At 34.1% G+C, this 13856-nt stretch overlaps 1 protein-coding gene across 1 annotated transcript in view; it reads left to right on the forward strand.

The window, feature by feature from the left end:
* Nucleotides 1-4884: 4884 nt before the first annotated feature.
* LOC103603343 (histone deacetylase 9-like) overlaps nucleotides 4885-13856 on the forward strand; it is a 110900-nt gene continuing 101928 nt past the window's right edge. Inside the window, exons 1-2 of the mRNA XM_008587834.1 lie at nucleotides 4885-4892; nucleotides 5537-5655. Of these exons, the coding sequence (XP_008586056.1) occupies nucleotides 4885-4892; nucleotides 5537-5655 (127 nt within the window). The remainder of the gene's footprint in view (nucleotides 4893-5536; nucleotides 5656-13856) is intronic.

Here is a 13856-nt window from a genome sequence, read left to right on the forward strand (position 1 = left end):
CCGAACTATACTTTCATGAAGTTACTACAACATGCAAACGGAAAGGACATTCTTGGGGGGGAGGGGAGAGAGGGAGGAGGGAGGGAGGTGTCGGTGATGGGCCATAATAATCATATACAGTGTATATTGACAAAATAAAAATTTTAAAAATAAAAATAAAAATTAAAAAAAAATAAATATATAAATTAGATCCTGATTTTTATGCAATCTGAAAAAAAAAAAAGAAATTAGTATTTGTACATTGCTGCTAGCTGCTGACTGAAGTTTTTCCATGGATGTTCCCAGAATACAATCCAGGGCCCCAAATTGCACTTAAATGCCCTGCCGCCTCAGTTTCCTCCAATCTGAAGCAATCCCTAAGTCTTCTCTTGTCTTCCATGGCCATGATTTTTGATGACTACAAGTCAGTTACCTAATCAAATGTCCCTCAATATATGTTTGTCTGATATTTTCTTGTTAATGGATTTGAAGTTATATATTTTTGGCAAGAATCATAGAACTGGTCTGCCTTTCTCAGTACCTCATATCAGGGAGTACTGATGTTGATGTGTCATATCACTGGAGATACTAAGCTTGATCACTTCATTAAGGTGATGTCTGCAGTGTTCTTCATTGTAAAGTTTCTGTTTTCTCCTTCGTAATACCTTGGGGAAGATACATTGAAATTATGCAAATGTTATGTTGTTTACTAATTTTAGCATCCATCCGTGGATCTCGCCTGCATCAATTATTTCTGTCTTGTTCAAGTGGTAATTGTCTATTTCCCTCAATTCTTCTGCATTTATTAGTTGATAGTTTTCTGTAAGGAAGAGCTATTTTCTCTCCTATTTATTCAATTATTTATTTATCTCACTATAGACTCGTGAATGTTCATTTGATCGTATGAATTACAGTCTGATACTATCATTATTTATTTTGTTCCTCAAATTATTCCAGCTTTGGCTGTTAGGAATGCTTTCACATTGTTTTACATGCCCAATTGATATGTCCCCATCCCTTTTTGAGCATTTCATTGCTTTTCATCACCACAAGATGTTCCGGAGTCACCTTTATTTTCCCTGAGTCGGTTCTGGAATCAACCACTTCTTCAAGGATCCATGGGTCCTTTCGTTGGAGCTTGATATTAGAAAGCAACATCTGGATATTAACTATGCTCCTTGTTACTGTGGTGTCATTTCTTTTAAAAAATATATACTAACCCAAGCATTCACACACATCTAAAGGTATTTCTGTGTTTATTAACTTATTATATATTAAAAACCATGAGTTCATATGTATATGCCTGTACTTTCTTTTCAGTGGGATATTGGGAAAGGGTGACAAATGTATAAGCTCTGTTAGCTATCTAACCAGAAAACCCAATTCTTCAAATAAAATTTTAAATGGATGCCTTCAAGGATTTGTTCTATTTAAGAAAAGATTACATTGTTTTTCCCACTTAGTACTTCCAAACACATTTTCCAATCTTTCAGACACCATAGATCTTTAAATAAAAATCAACTTAGACTGGCACAAACAAGAGTACAAACACCTCCCTGGACATTCCTAAGATAATTGCTAAAATAAGGAGATCTGTGAAGTATTTCATCATGTTATCAGAGAGGTGAGCAAGAAAGAGTTTAATGTCAAAGGTAGGAAAGTAAATAAGATAGAGTTTAAAATTGAGCACATTTTCAAGCCAAAAAAGTGTTTGCAACATAGTAAACTCTTAATATACTTGCTGAAATGAATGAATGAACCCCACCAATATCACCATCTATAAGCATTAAATTAATAGAAAACATTCAGCTTCTATTACAACATAACATTACACAAATCTGTTCTAACCATGCATCATAGTTCATTCAGCAAACAACTACCACTCAGACACAATTCTAGGCATATATATTTTTTAAACAGAAGCAGTCTATCTGGTAATGTATTGTTTTTTTCAAAAATTTCCATCTATTTCTTAATTTTTTGAGTGAATTGAAATGTACAGGATTAGTCCTTCAAGATGAAGCATTTTGAAAACCTGTGTGAAATTGTAAAATTTATGTTTGTGAATTCTTGAATAACCCACATAACAAATGTGCAATTTGTTTCAGAGAGAAACCAGAATTCTGTATATTCAGAGAAACAGAATTCTGTATATTCAGAGGCATACAGCATAGAGAGATATATTTTCACTGTAAGTAGGCAAGATGTCTTTATTAACAAAATGTTTGCATTGGAATAAAAACCTCCTCCATCCCATGCCAAATTTCCAATGGCAGAGCAAATTTCTATTATATTTATCTAAGGTTAGAATAAGTTTTTTAAAAAGTTAAAAAATTAAAAATTAAAAAGTAACTTTGGAAAAAATAAAATCCATAAAAATGTTTCAGTGGGGGGAGTGGTTTGTGTCTTTTTATCTTTCTTAATTTTTGTATTCATTTTGATGTAGTGTATCATTCAGTGCCTTCCTGGGAAAATATTTGTGGGACATTCTATTTTTTAAAGGTTTTGAAAGTCTGAAATTCTACTATTCTACTCTCAGCTTTGATGGGCAATTTTGATGGATATGGGATTCTAAATTAACAACAAAAAATCCCTTAGACTTTTCTTCAGATATTGATTCTCCTACATGGGCCCTCTAAGTTTCTGAACTATTCTTGACATTTTCCAGGTCTCTGTTTCTTGTTTCTCTTTCTGAGAGAACTTGCCAACTTTATCTTCCAACCAGTCTACTGTATAATTTATGTTTGCAGTTTCTTTCTTTCTTTTTCTTCCGTAGCACCCTCTTCTTGTTTCATAGATGTACTATTATGTCTTTAAGGATAATTCTAATTTTTGAAATTATATTCTCTTCCTTGCATTTTCTTTGGTTTTCTGAATTCACTTTCTTTTGTTTGTTTGCACGTTAGTTTTGTTGTCTTTCATGCTAGAAGCTCTCTTTAAACAAATGGGAGCAGTTCATCGTATTTGAGAAAGGGGCACTGAAAACTGAGCATCTGAGTGGGGTTTTTCTGTTGCTGATCACTATAGGATTCACTACAGGAAGACTGGAAAAACAAGCTGACTGTAGTCTGGTGACACACAACTGTCAGACTCTCTAGGTATTTTCTCTTTGGTAGTTAGTTTCTCCCGGAAGAGAGGGAAAAATCAGCTTGCTTTTTGTGGGTTTTTCTCTGAAGTCACTTTCACTCTGTAGATCATCTCTGTGTTTTCCATATTCTAAAATTATGTTGGCAATCTTTGCCTTCTGTTTTCTCATGTCTTACCTCTTTGTCCTTCAAATATATATGTGTGTATATTTAATCTCCATGTGTAGGGAGAAGACTTTATGGGGTAATAAGTGAGCTGTGCCTTGAAGAATAGGCAAAAATTAGACAGATGTAGATTAACTGGGGAAAAAAGAAGGTAGGTAGGGGGAGGCATGACCTTCCAGTAGAAGGAAAGGATATGGAAAATTGATTACTATGATGCATATGATTGGTTGTGCAACCATGTTCCACCATCTACCTACTGATATTTGTAAGAGTATCATTTGTTCTGTAAGGGAGTTGTATAAGTCCACTTCTGCTGCTTATAACAAAATACCCAGAACTGGGTAATTTGTAAGAAAATGAAAATTATTGCTTACAGTTTCTGAGGTTGGGAAGTCCAAAGTCCATCTGGTGGTGGCGACAGGGACCCAGGGGTCTCACATTGGAAGAAGGTGGAAGTAGAGAGAGCAGAGAGAGACTAACCTCCTCATTCATTCTCTTTTTAAAGCCCTCAGAAACAAACCACTCACCACCATTTTGAATCCACTCACTTCTGCATGGTCTTATAATCTAATCACCCCTTCAAGGCTCCACCTTTTGATTACCGCAATTGGATTTCCCACCCTCTTAACAGTCACAGTGGGGGCCAAATTTCTAATACATAAAACTTGAGGTACACAATTCAAGTGAGTTTTGGGGGTACATAATTCAATCTACTACAGGAGTACATTTAGGATTAATACAATTAAATAGAGTATCTTGATAAAACACTCTTGATTCTTTGAGAGAACTTATTTCAGTATCTAATACCCCAACAACATACAGCACATGGCTATTTCATTCATATAAAAAAATAGTAAATACTTCAGTTCCCATACCTGTCAGCCACCTAAAAACAAACAAACAAAATAGTTTGATTTGATTATAAAATTGACTATATGTGACACTTTTTATGAAAACTACAATGTAAAAGTTGATATTATTGGGAATGGGAAGAATCTAATATCTTTTCTGATGATGTAGCTGTATTAGAGATTCTTAATTGTATTAAAGAAAAAACATAATGAAATTAGACAAATAAAATTAGGTTTTCACTTAGTTTCACTGATGGACCAATTCAGATTTATGTGGTTTTCCCATTGCTGGGAGGACTACTGTGGAAGTCACCTACAAGTACATTTATGAGCTTGAAGGATAGAACTTTCATGACAGTAGTAGAGTTATTTCTAAAAAGTGTCTATTTAGGTAAGTTTCAATTAAACGTTTTTTATTTTATAACCAACAACTTCTTGTTTAAGACATACAATGAAAAGTATTAAATCTAAAATGAATATATGATCATTGTAGAAATCTGAGAAATTTACAAACATGAAAAAATTCAAAGAACTAGTTATGTCACCACCCAAGGGTAACTTTTAATTTTTTTTTAGTTATTTCTCACAAACACACAATAGAGATCTTACTACTTTTAAAATTCACTATAGTATACAGTTTTCCCATTTCATTAATTAGTCTTTGAAATTTGATTTTTTATGATGGCACATGGGTGTTGAAGCCTTCATTAACAAAATGTTGATTTTATAAAGCCCAGTAGCATCCATTAGTCATTCTCTCAAAACCAGTACTGATGAGAGAGGGGTCAGGGAGCCCTGGGAAGATGAAGAGGTAAGTACTAAATGTCTGAATGGGGCCAGCAGGGGATGCTGTCATAGATGAGATTGCCACATTCCTGGTGTGTCTGACTAGGGACTTCTTAACATTACAGTCTGGATTCTATTAAGGGAATTTCATGTTTTTCCTTTGCAAGAGTCACCCCCTACCATGACATGTATTTAAAAATATATATATATTTTAAAGTTGGGAAAGCAAACTTTTTTCAGAAGAAATTTATAGTTCAAATTTACACCAAGTTCTCACTAAGTGGAGCAAGCCAGGTTTTCACTAAAGCTTCGACTTTCCTCTGTAAAACATTAGTCACTCCCTTGGAAGAAGCAGTTTTTTACAGGCAGTGGGATAAAACAACCACAGATGTGTGTGTAATATGACAGGCTTCAGAAGGTACCTGCAACGCATTTTTTTTTCCAGTTTGGAGAAAGAAGATGAAAGAAACAAGACTGAACTGAGATGCTAATATAACAATGATTCAGTATTAAGAAAAAGATAAGTTTTGACCCATTCAAATCGTGTTTTCTTTCCCCCTTTTCTTTTTTCTTGGGAAGTTCTTGAGGTTGTGCCAAATCGTTTTCACTGAATGATTTTTAAAGGTATTTGCCATTCCCATGTGTGACTGGTGCCTTTTTACTGTGCAGGACTGTTGTGATGCCTGTGGCCAAAGAGTTTGATCCAGACATGGTCCTAGTTTCCGCGGGATTTGATGCATTAGAAGGCCACACCCCTCCTCTGGGAGGGTACAAAGTGACAGCAAAATGTAAGTATCTTTCAGGACTTTATGAAATCCTCTGATGGCATTACATCTTTCAGGGTTTTAAGATACACAACACCTTTTACATGTGCCCAGCAAACTTTGGTCAGACATTTGAAAATGATTCAGATGGTGTTTATTGCTCTGTCAGATTCCTGTCTCTGTAGAAATTTGCTTTTCAGAAAAACGAAGTTAAATCATTTTGTTTGGTGGACATGACAAGACATTTCAGAAATTTTATATGCTTTTCAGGAGTCCCGTTTTGTATTGAAAGGCAACAGTAATACGGCTTCTCTTCAAAATATGTGGTATGACTTGAGAGATCATACATCTAGAAAAGCTACTGGGTTTTTTTCCAAAGAGAAATGGAAATCATTGTTTTTATTCCATTGTACATGGGGTAAAAATAGCTATTTCTCAATAATGGTGTGCTCTTCCAGTTTAGAATACAAAAGTGTAATTCCCTTTGCTCAGAGGTTCTGTGGGCAATCATCAGGATCTCTACTGGTTTTCTGTCACATTGCAAAGATGAACTTTCTGGCTGTGTTTCTTAGCAACTAGACATCAAATGAAGAAATGAATTTTGTGTTATAGTGCATTTGAAGAACACAAACTAATGGAATCTGGCTAGGGAGAGGCTTTCTTTCAGAATTGTTTCTTTGCTCTCTGAGTGTGAAAACAAGGCATATGTATAGTTAGCACATACAAATGTATGCTGGCACTATGGATATCTATAAAAAACAAGAAAAAAATTAAATTATGCCAAGAATAGGATCCACAATTGTATATTTTAGGAGATGAAAAACAAACAAAACAAAGACAACCTAAATAGTTTTAAGTGGGAGAGATGAGTTTGGAGCAAGTGAGCTGTATTAATTTGAAAAGAACCAAAGAAACAGCATCATGCCAACCTCTGTTTTTAGTTGGCTTCTCATGTGAGAGTTTTCTGCACTCTAATTGTTTCAGTCACATTGTTAGGTACTAGCTATTTTTAACATGTATTATTTACCCAGGGTTTTTGGTGCCTTGTTGTCTATTGAAAACATATTAAAACAAGGAACTCTGCAAAGATAAATGAAACATAATTCACAATTTTGGTAAAATTGAACAGAGAGGTGTCCACTTATGTCAAATGTCTTTATGATTCTTTTTTTTCTTTAATGGAGCTAGAAGTCAGTCTTTCCACTGCAGATGAACTTCATTTGGGTCAACATTGAGGAATATAGTCTAAATAAACACCCAAAATTTTGTACCCAGATCGAGATAAACCCAAACAATACAAAGCTCATGGATGGCAAAGAAGGAATCTAGAAAAGTGTTCCTTGAAATTAAATCCAAGAATCTCATAGGAGGGAGGAATGTGTATCTTTGGGTCTTTCTTTGCCAAGGGGGCAGATTGTTAACAACCTCGTTTCTCAGAACTAGCTGGAAGGGACCAATCTTTTTGTTTACTTGTTGTTCATTTTTGGCCAAATCAAGTTCAAATCTCAAATGTCATCTTTGAAGGTAAGTAAAATAGAGAGTAGTAGTAGTGTGGTTTCTCTGGTCATAGGTACGAGAGATATGGGTTCTACAACTTTTAGCTGCAGTACAATGCAATAAGACCTTCTATAGATTTGTATCACTTCATATATATATATTTATCTTTATCCATTTCAGGGGAATATCTTTATTGCTTTCCATCCCAGAATAAGTTTGTCCATAATCTCGCCAACTCCCAGCCCCTCCACATCTATTTCTTTGCTTGGATATCTTTTCTACTCGAGAGACCATATGCTTTCTTGCCAGGTACTTATTTCCTGAGAAAAGCAAACAGATAAAAGTTTTAATGATATAATAATTGACCTTTTATTGAGTATTGCAGTTTAATGAGAAAAAGATATACAATGAGGAGAGAGAATCTTAGAATCCAAAGAGACTGGAGTAGAGACTGTCTAAAACAATACACATATCTCATAGGTGAGAAAACTAATTTATTTTGCCATCTAATATAACTGGCATTAAAACCAAAGTGCTTATCCTAAATTTGTACTTAGATGAAATTGCATAAGGCATTTACTGAATTTTTTTCCATTAAAACGCATGAAAATAGATAATTTGGACGCATATTACAGAGGCTATGTTGGTGCCCAAGACTCTCATCTCCATAAACAGTCTGTGATAGACACTGACTAGTCCCATTATACTTAAATGAAAACAACAAAGCCTCAGATCTGGGCAACTGTATGTATCTTCTCATGTAGGCTACGTTTGTCAGCTACATTTTCTGGAGATGCTGCCACACTAAATGGGTAGAAGCTCTCTAGTCCCTCCCCAAATAGCTCACCTCTGGGTCTCTTCATTTGCTTTCTAACCACCTGGAGGATGCATTATATTGCTTTGGTATGAAAGTTCTGTATGACAACTAATACTGAGAGCTCATTGTACCATGCCAGAAATTATCTTCCATTTCGAAGGGGGGCGGGTACCCATATGAAGTTAGAAATGGGCTAAAATCTAAAAAAACAAACAGGTAGAAGATACAAAACCAAATTCCTCTCCTAATGTTTTCCAATTCTGGCAAAACTCATCCCTGCTTCAAGTAGAATATTTGATGATTTTAAAGAGTGGTTTTGAGATGCTAAATTATGTCAGAGATGCTAAAATTATATATTTATTTAGCACTTTGAATTAATTTTAAAAAATAATTTGTTTGCTATTTCTGAAAGGAAAAGAGAAATCAGGTTAAAAGAAGTAGTTTGTTTGGTTTTAAACATCTAATAAGCTACCTGGTTTTTAAAAAATGGTAAGTGCTGTGAAAAAAAGTCTCAGCCCAAATATAGAAGTGATTTAAAATTAAAGGTGATTCATTCCTCTCTTTACCTCTCATTTATTTACATGGTAAGCATTCTCTGCTGTGAAACTACAACAAAACTACTGAGATTGGCATGTGCTGGTTTTAAATAAATTATCTGAATTATGTATTTACGATTTATACTGTTCTTTATAGCTTTGTGTTCTACCCTAAACCCAACATCAAACTTTTTCTTGAAGTTATCAGCTTATCTTTCTGAATACACTGGTTCTGATCTAGTTGTCTTCAGGTTACAGTTTAAGAAGGTTGTCATGACAACTAACTGCCATGTTCAAACAATAAAATTGATTTACCATATTGCAGCACCCCCTGGCTTTGCAGTGTTGTCAAAAAAAATTTTTTTTTAAGTTTTTTTTAGTTCAAATTCATTTTACAACAGAATATATTTTCTTCCTTGTCAACACATACATGCACACTCTACTTTCATTGGTGTCAGGCTCTGAATTCATATGTACAAATAGCTTATCATGTGGATAAAAATTTTCCTCTCTTTGGAATAATGGAAAAGTCATTAGGAGATGATAGCCACGTCTGATACAAAATATGCTGCTTTTACAAACGTATAAAATATATTATTTTAATAAACATTTTACAGTCTTTGAGATAGAAACTATATCCCTCAGTAAGTACACAAGTGTTATTTTGACAAGTGAGAATAGCTAATAGTTGGAGGAAAAAAATCAAATAATGTACCTTAGAGTCTTGAATTACCATCTTCTCCCTAATAGAAAGTTTAACACCTTTTTAGTGATCCTTTCATTCCTTTTCCCCCCACGAATGTCTGTATGACAGCAAGAAAACACTGAGGGCATATACCTGTAGAAGGGGTCTTCAAAAAGTTCATGGAAAGATTCATATTATATTTTAATTCTATTTTTCTATAAACTTTTTGAAGTACCCTTGCATAAGTGAGTTTATACTTAGCTGGGAATTATCCTTATGGAAGTACAGATTTCTTGATTAGTCAATCCTCCAAAAATAAGTTTCTAAAAAAAATTGTATGCTGATCCAGTCAACAAACAAGTGCCAAGAAACAAACTTTGTTAAACACAGGAGGCTGTGTAGATCTACGTCATTTGCTAACATTGCACGTATACATATATGCTTCATCCCCTGTGTGTGTATATACAACGGTGTGCAGCTCTAAATGCTCTCCACCTACACATTTTAATTGTCCATGGAGCTGAATTATTAACTGAGCCAGAACTAAGTATGTATTGGTGAAGTTTACTTCTTTTTTTTTTTCTTGTTTTTTTTCACTGATGACTCTAAACCTACCTTCAAATGCCCATGGCTCTTGTAAGTCTTAATTTTCTCCTTGTTATCAAAACCTATAAAGAACCTGATCCCATTTACTTACCTGTTTTGTTTATTATCTGGTTATACTTTTTAAAAGTAAGTGTATCTCAGCTGATATGATAGTTCTGTTCGGCAGTTGTGTCTTTCATTATTTATTTGTAATTTGGGAATCAATGCCTCGTCTTCTCATAATAGAATTTCAGGCCACAGCAAACAGGTGTGGAGAAAAGGAGTGCCTGTAACACACCTCCAGATACCACTTCATGGAGGGTCAACCTTAAACGTGCGTTGCTTCAGATCTTTTAGATTATGGGGGAATATCATGCAGCACTAATTATTCGAAGTAATCTTCCATACAGCTATTATTACATTATCCTCTGTTACCTGCTTCTGTGCTGTGTTTTCAGAAACTGGCCCAACGCCTTTAAAAAATAACTTTTTTTAAATGAGTAAAGCTAAATTTAAAAAATAGCATTTTTTTTAGTGAGTTAAGCTAAAATGATTTTTTTAGTAATTCAGATGATTTCTTTCACTGTATTTGATGTTACTCAAATTAGATCAGAATTTCATGATTTTTTCAGCCATTGCTATCCCCACATCACTGCCATTTCTTTCTAGGTCTTGAATCACATATTCATATCTCCTATAATATTTTAATTAACACAAACTTGTGTTTCTGAAAACTGTTTCTGGCAATGGTCACTTGTTTAATATTTCTCTTTAATAGAAATAGTATTAAAAAGAATATAAACATTTAATGGGGAAGCCATGATTTCCCTGTAAGAGTGGACCTTGGACAAAAAGTGCTGAATCCCAGCTGTTAACACCTACTAGAATCTAATTGGTGAGATAAACTGATTTCATAAAAATAAATGTGAAGAATTAAAGGAGAATCAAGAACTCATTTTGTTGTCATAATATCTATGTTCAAATCTCAACTTTGTCCCTCACTAATTTTATAATAAGGGTAGTTTCTATTTTTTTTTCTCTCCTTTTTGTCTTTTTTTACTGACCGGCAACGGGATTGCAACCCTCGGTGTTGCGCCCGCACCGCGCACAGCCAGTGAGCGGGAACCGGCCTCCACATGGGATCCGAACCCCCGGCGGAAGCGCCGCCGCGCTCCCAAGTGGAGAACTCTCCAGTGCGCCACCGGGCCGGCCCAGGGTAGTTTCTTAACTAGCAAAAAAAGGAAAAAAAAAGTGGAGGTAGGAGAGAAGGAAGATAATAATTATACCTAAAACACAAGGAATAAATGTTTAAGTATTGTGAGTTAATACGTTTGAATTGTATTGTTGGTATCATTTTAACAATTATAAATGTTCAATGAAAGTCTAGACATTTAGATGGTGTATTTGCACACAAAATATACAATACAAATGTTGTAACTTGTTGGAAGATATTTTAGACTCTTATTTGAACTAAATGGAAGAAGAGTGGGCAGGACACCTAGGAATGAATGCAGGATTCTAGATAAATAATAACTGTATTGCACATTCAATTAAAAGTCGGTTTAGTAAGAGATATGCCAGTATTTCACACTTCTATATCTTTATGTATGCCTACTTTGTAATAAATCCAGGGGCAATCGGAATAAGTGGCAATTTTTTTAAAAAAAGGATTATCATTTTGTGATAAGGATACCTCAGTTCTTACTTGCCTAAAGCTGTGCATTTTGTCTTGGTGTGTTGAACTGTGCTCTGCTCTTGACATTATTAATATGCTAATGCAGAATAACTTTTTCAGTGTTGCTTTTTTTGAACAATTGAACTATCTGAAACATGGTTAAGAGCCATAATGTAATCCTCAACAAAATACTACAAAATCAAATTCAACAGCACATTAAAAGGATCATTCACCATGGTCAAGTGGGATTTATCCCTAGAGTGCAACGTTTGTTCAACATAGGCAAAACAGTAAATATGATACACTGTGATACGCCACATTAACAGAATCGAGGACAAAAATCATATTATTACCTCAACAGATGCAGAAAAGGCATTCAACAAAATTTCACATCATTTCATGATAAAAACTCAACAAATTAGGTGTAGAAGGAATGCACCTCAACACAGTAAAGCCCATAAATGAGAAACCTACAGCTGACATCATATTCAATGGTAAAAAGTTGAAAGCTTTTCCTCTAAGATCAGGGAAGAAACAAGGATGCCCACTCTCTCCATTTTTATTCAACCTATACTGGACGTCCTAGCCAGAGCAATTAGATGAGTAAAAGATATAAAAGGCATTTAAATAGGTAAGGAAGAAGTTAAATTGTCTCTGTTTACAGATGACGTGATGTCATATATAAAAAACTCTAAAGACTCCAGCAAAAAAACTGTTAGAATTAATAAACAAATTCAGTAAAATTGCTGCATATCCTATCAACATATAAAAATCAGTAGTGTTCATAAATACTAATGATGAACTATCCAAAAAACAAATCAAGAAAGCAATTTACAATAGCAACTAAAAGATAAAATACTTAGGAATAAATTTAACCAAGGAGGTGAAAGATCTGTGCATTGAAAACTATAAAATATTGATGAAAGAAATTGAAGAAAACACAAGTAAATGGAGAAATCGTCCATGTTTATGGATTGGAAGAATTAACATTGTTAAAATGTACATAATACCCAAAGTGATCTTCAGATTCAATGAAATCTATAACAAATGTCCAATGACATTTTTCACAGAAATAGCAAAAACAACCCTAAAATTTATTTGAAAACACAAGAGACTCCAAATAGCCAAAGCAGTCTTGAGCAGAAAAACAAAGCTGGATGCATTGCACTACCTGATTTAAAACTCTTCTACAAAGCTATAGTAACCAAAACAGCATAGTACTGGCATAAAGACAGACACATAGACCAACGGAGCAGAATAGAGGGCCCAGAAATAAATTCCCACACTTACAGTCAATTGATTTTTTACAAAGATACCAAGAACACACATTGGGGAAAGAACAGTTTCTTCAATAAACGGTATTGGGAAAACTAGAAATTTATATGCAGAAGAATGAAATTAGACCCTCATCTTACACCATATACAAAAATCAACTCAAAACTGATTAAAGACTTAAATGTAAGACATGAAACTGTAAAACTGTGAAACCAAAGAAAATGTGGGGGAAAAGATCCATGACACTGGTCTGGACAATGACTTTTTTGGATATGACCCCAAAAGCACAGGCAACAAAAGCAAAAGTAGACAAATGGGATTGCATCAAACTGAAAAGCTTCTGCGCAGCAAAGAAAGCAAACAACAGAGTGAAGAGACAACATGTGGACGTTGTAAACAACCACGAAGCTTCAAGCCAAGGATTTGCACATTGATATGTCGTCATTTTAGAGAGAATAAACTGGTACAGTATAGGAATTCAGAAATTTTGTTTCAAACAATGCACCCATTTTAACATTTGTTTTTATTTAGAATTTTGAGTAATGTAAAAGATGACCAATAAAACAAAGAATTATATAACAAACTTCATTATTTCCACCATTTATAATTAGCAACAGTTAAATATTTTATTATACTTGCTCTAGGTCTTTTCTTTATAAAAGAAATGAAAATTGCAGAAAAATGTGTGCTCCCCTGTGATTACTGCCTGCAAGCCCTATTCATCCCTTTCTAACCACTGTCATAATTTGTGAGTATGGGAGGATATTTTTAGTATACACACGCAGAACATAATATGTAATATTATTTAGTAAATATGGTTTTTAATTACTATATATAGTAGAAGGTAAGTATTTATTGTTCTGTACCTACAGTTTATGGAATTTGATTTTTTCTTTTTTGCTTTAATATCTTTTCTTTGATATGTACTCATGAATATTTATATATCCTATTAATTTCTAAATAGTAGGCTGTTATGTGCATATATCATAGTGTATTACCTCTATTTGCCTCTTAATGGACCTTTAAGTTGTTTACAGGTTTTTGGTATTATAAGCCATGCTGAAGAACATCATGTTACACATCTCCTTTTGCATGTGTGTTCCTGTTACCTTACACTGACTTTTTTTTTTTTTTTTTTTTTTTTTTTTTTTTCCC

Source organism: Galeopterus variegatus, unplaced genomic scaffold (genome assembly GCF_000696425.1).
Source record: "Galeopterus variegatus unplaced genomic scaffold, G_variegatus-3.0.2 Scaffold4562, whole genome shotgun sequence".
NCBI classification, from domain to species: Eukaryota; Metazoa; Chordata; class Mammalia; order Dermoptera; family Cynocephalidae; genus Galeopterus; species Galeopterus variegatus.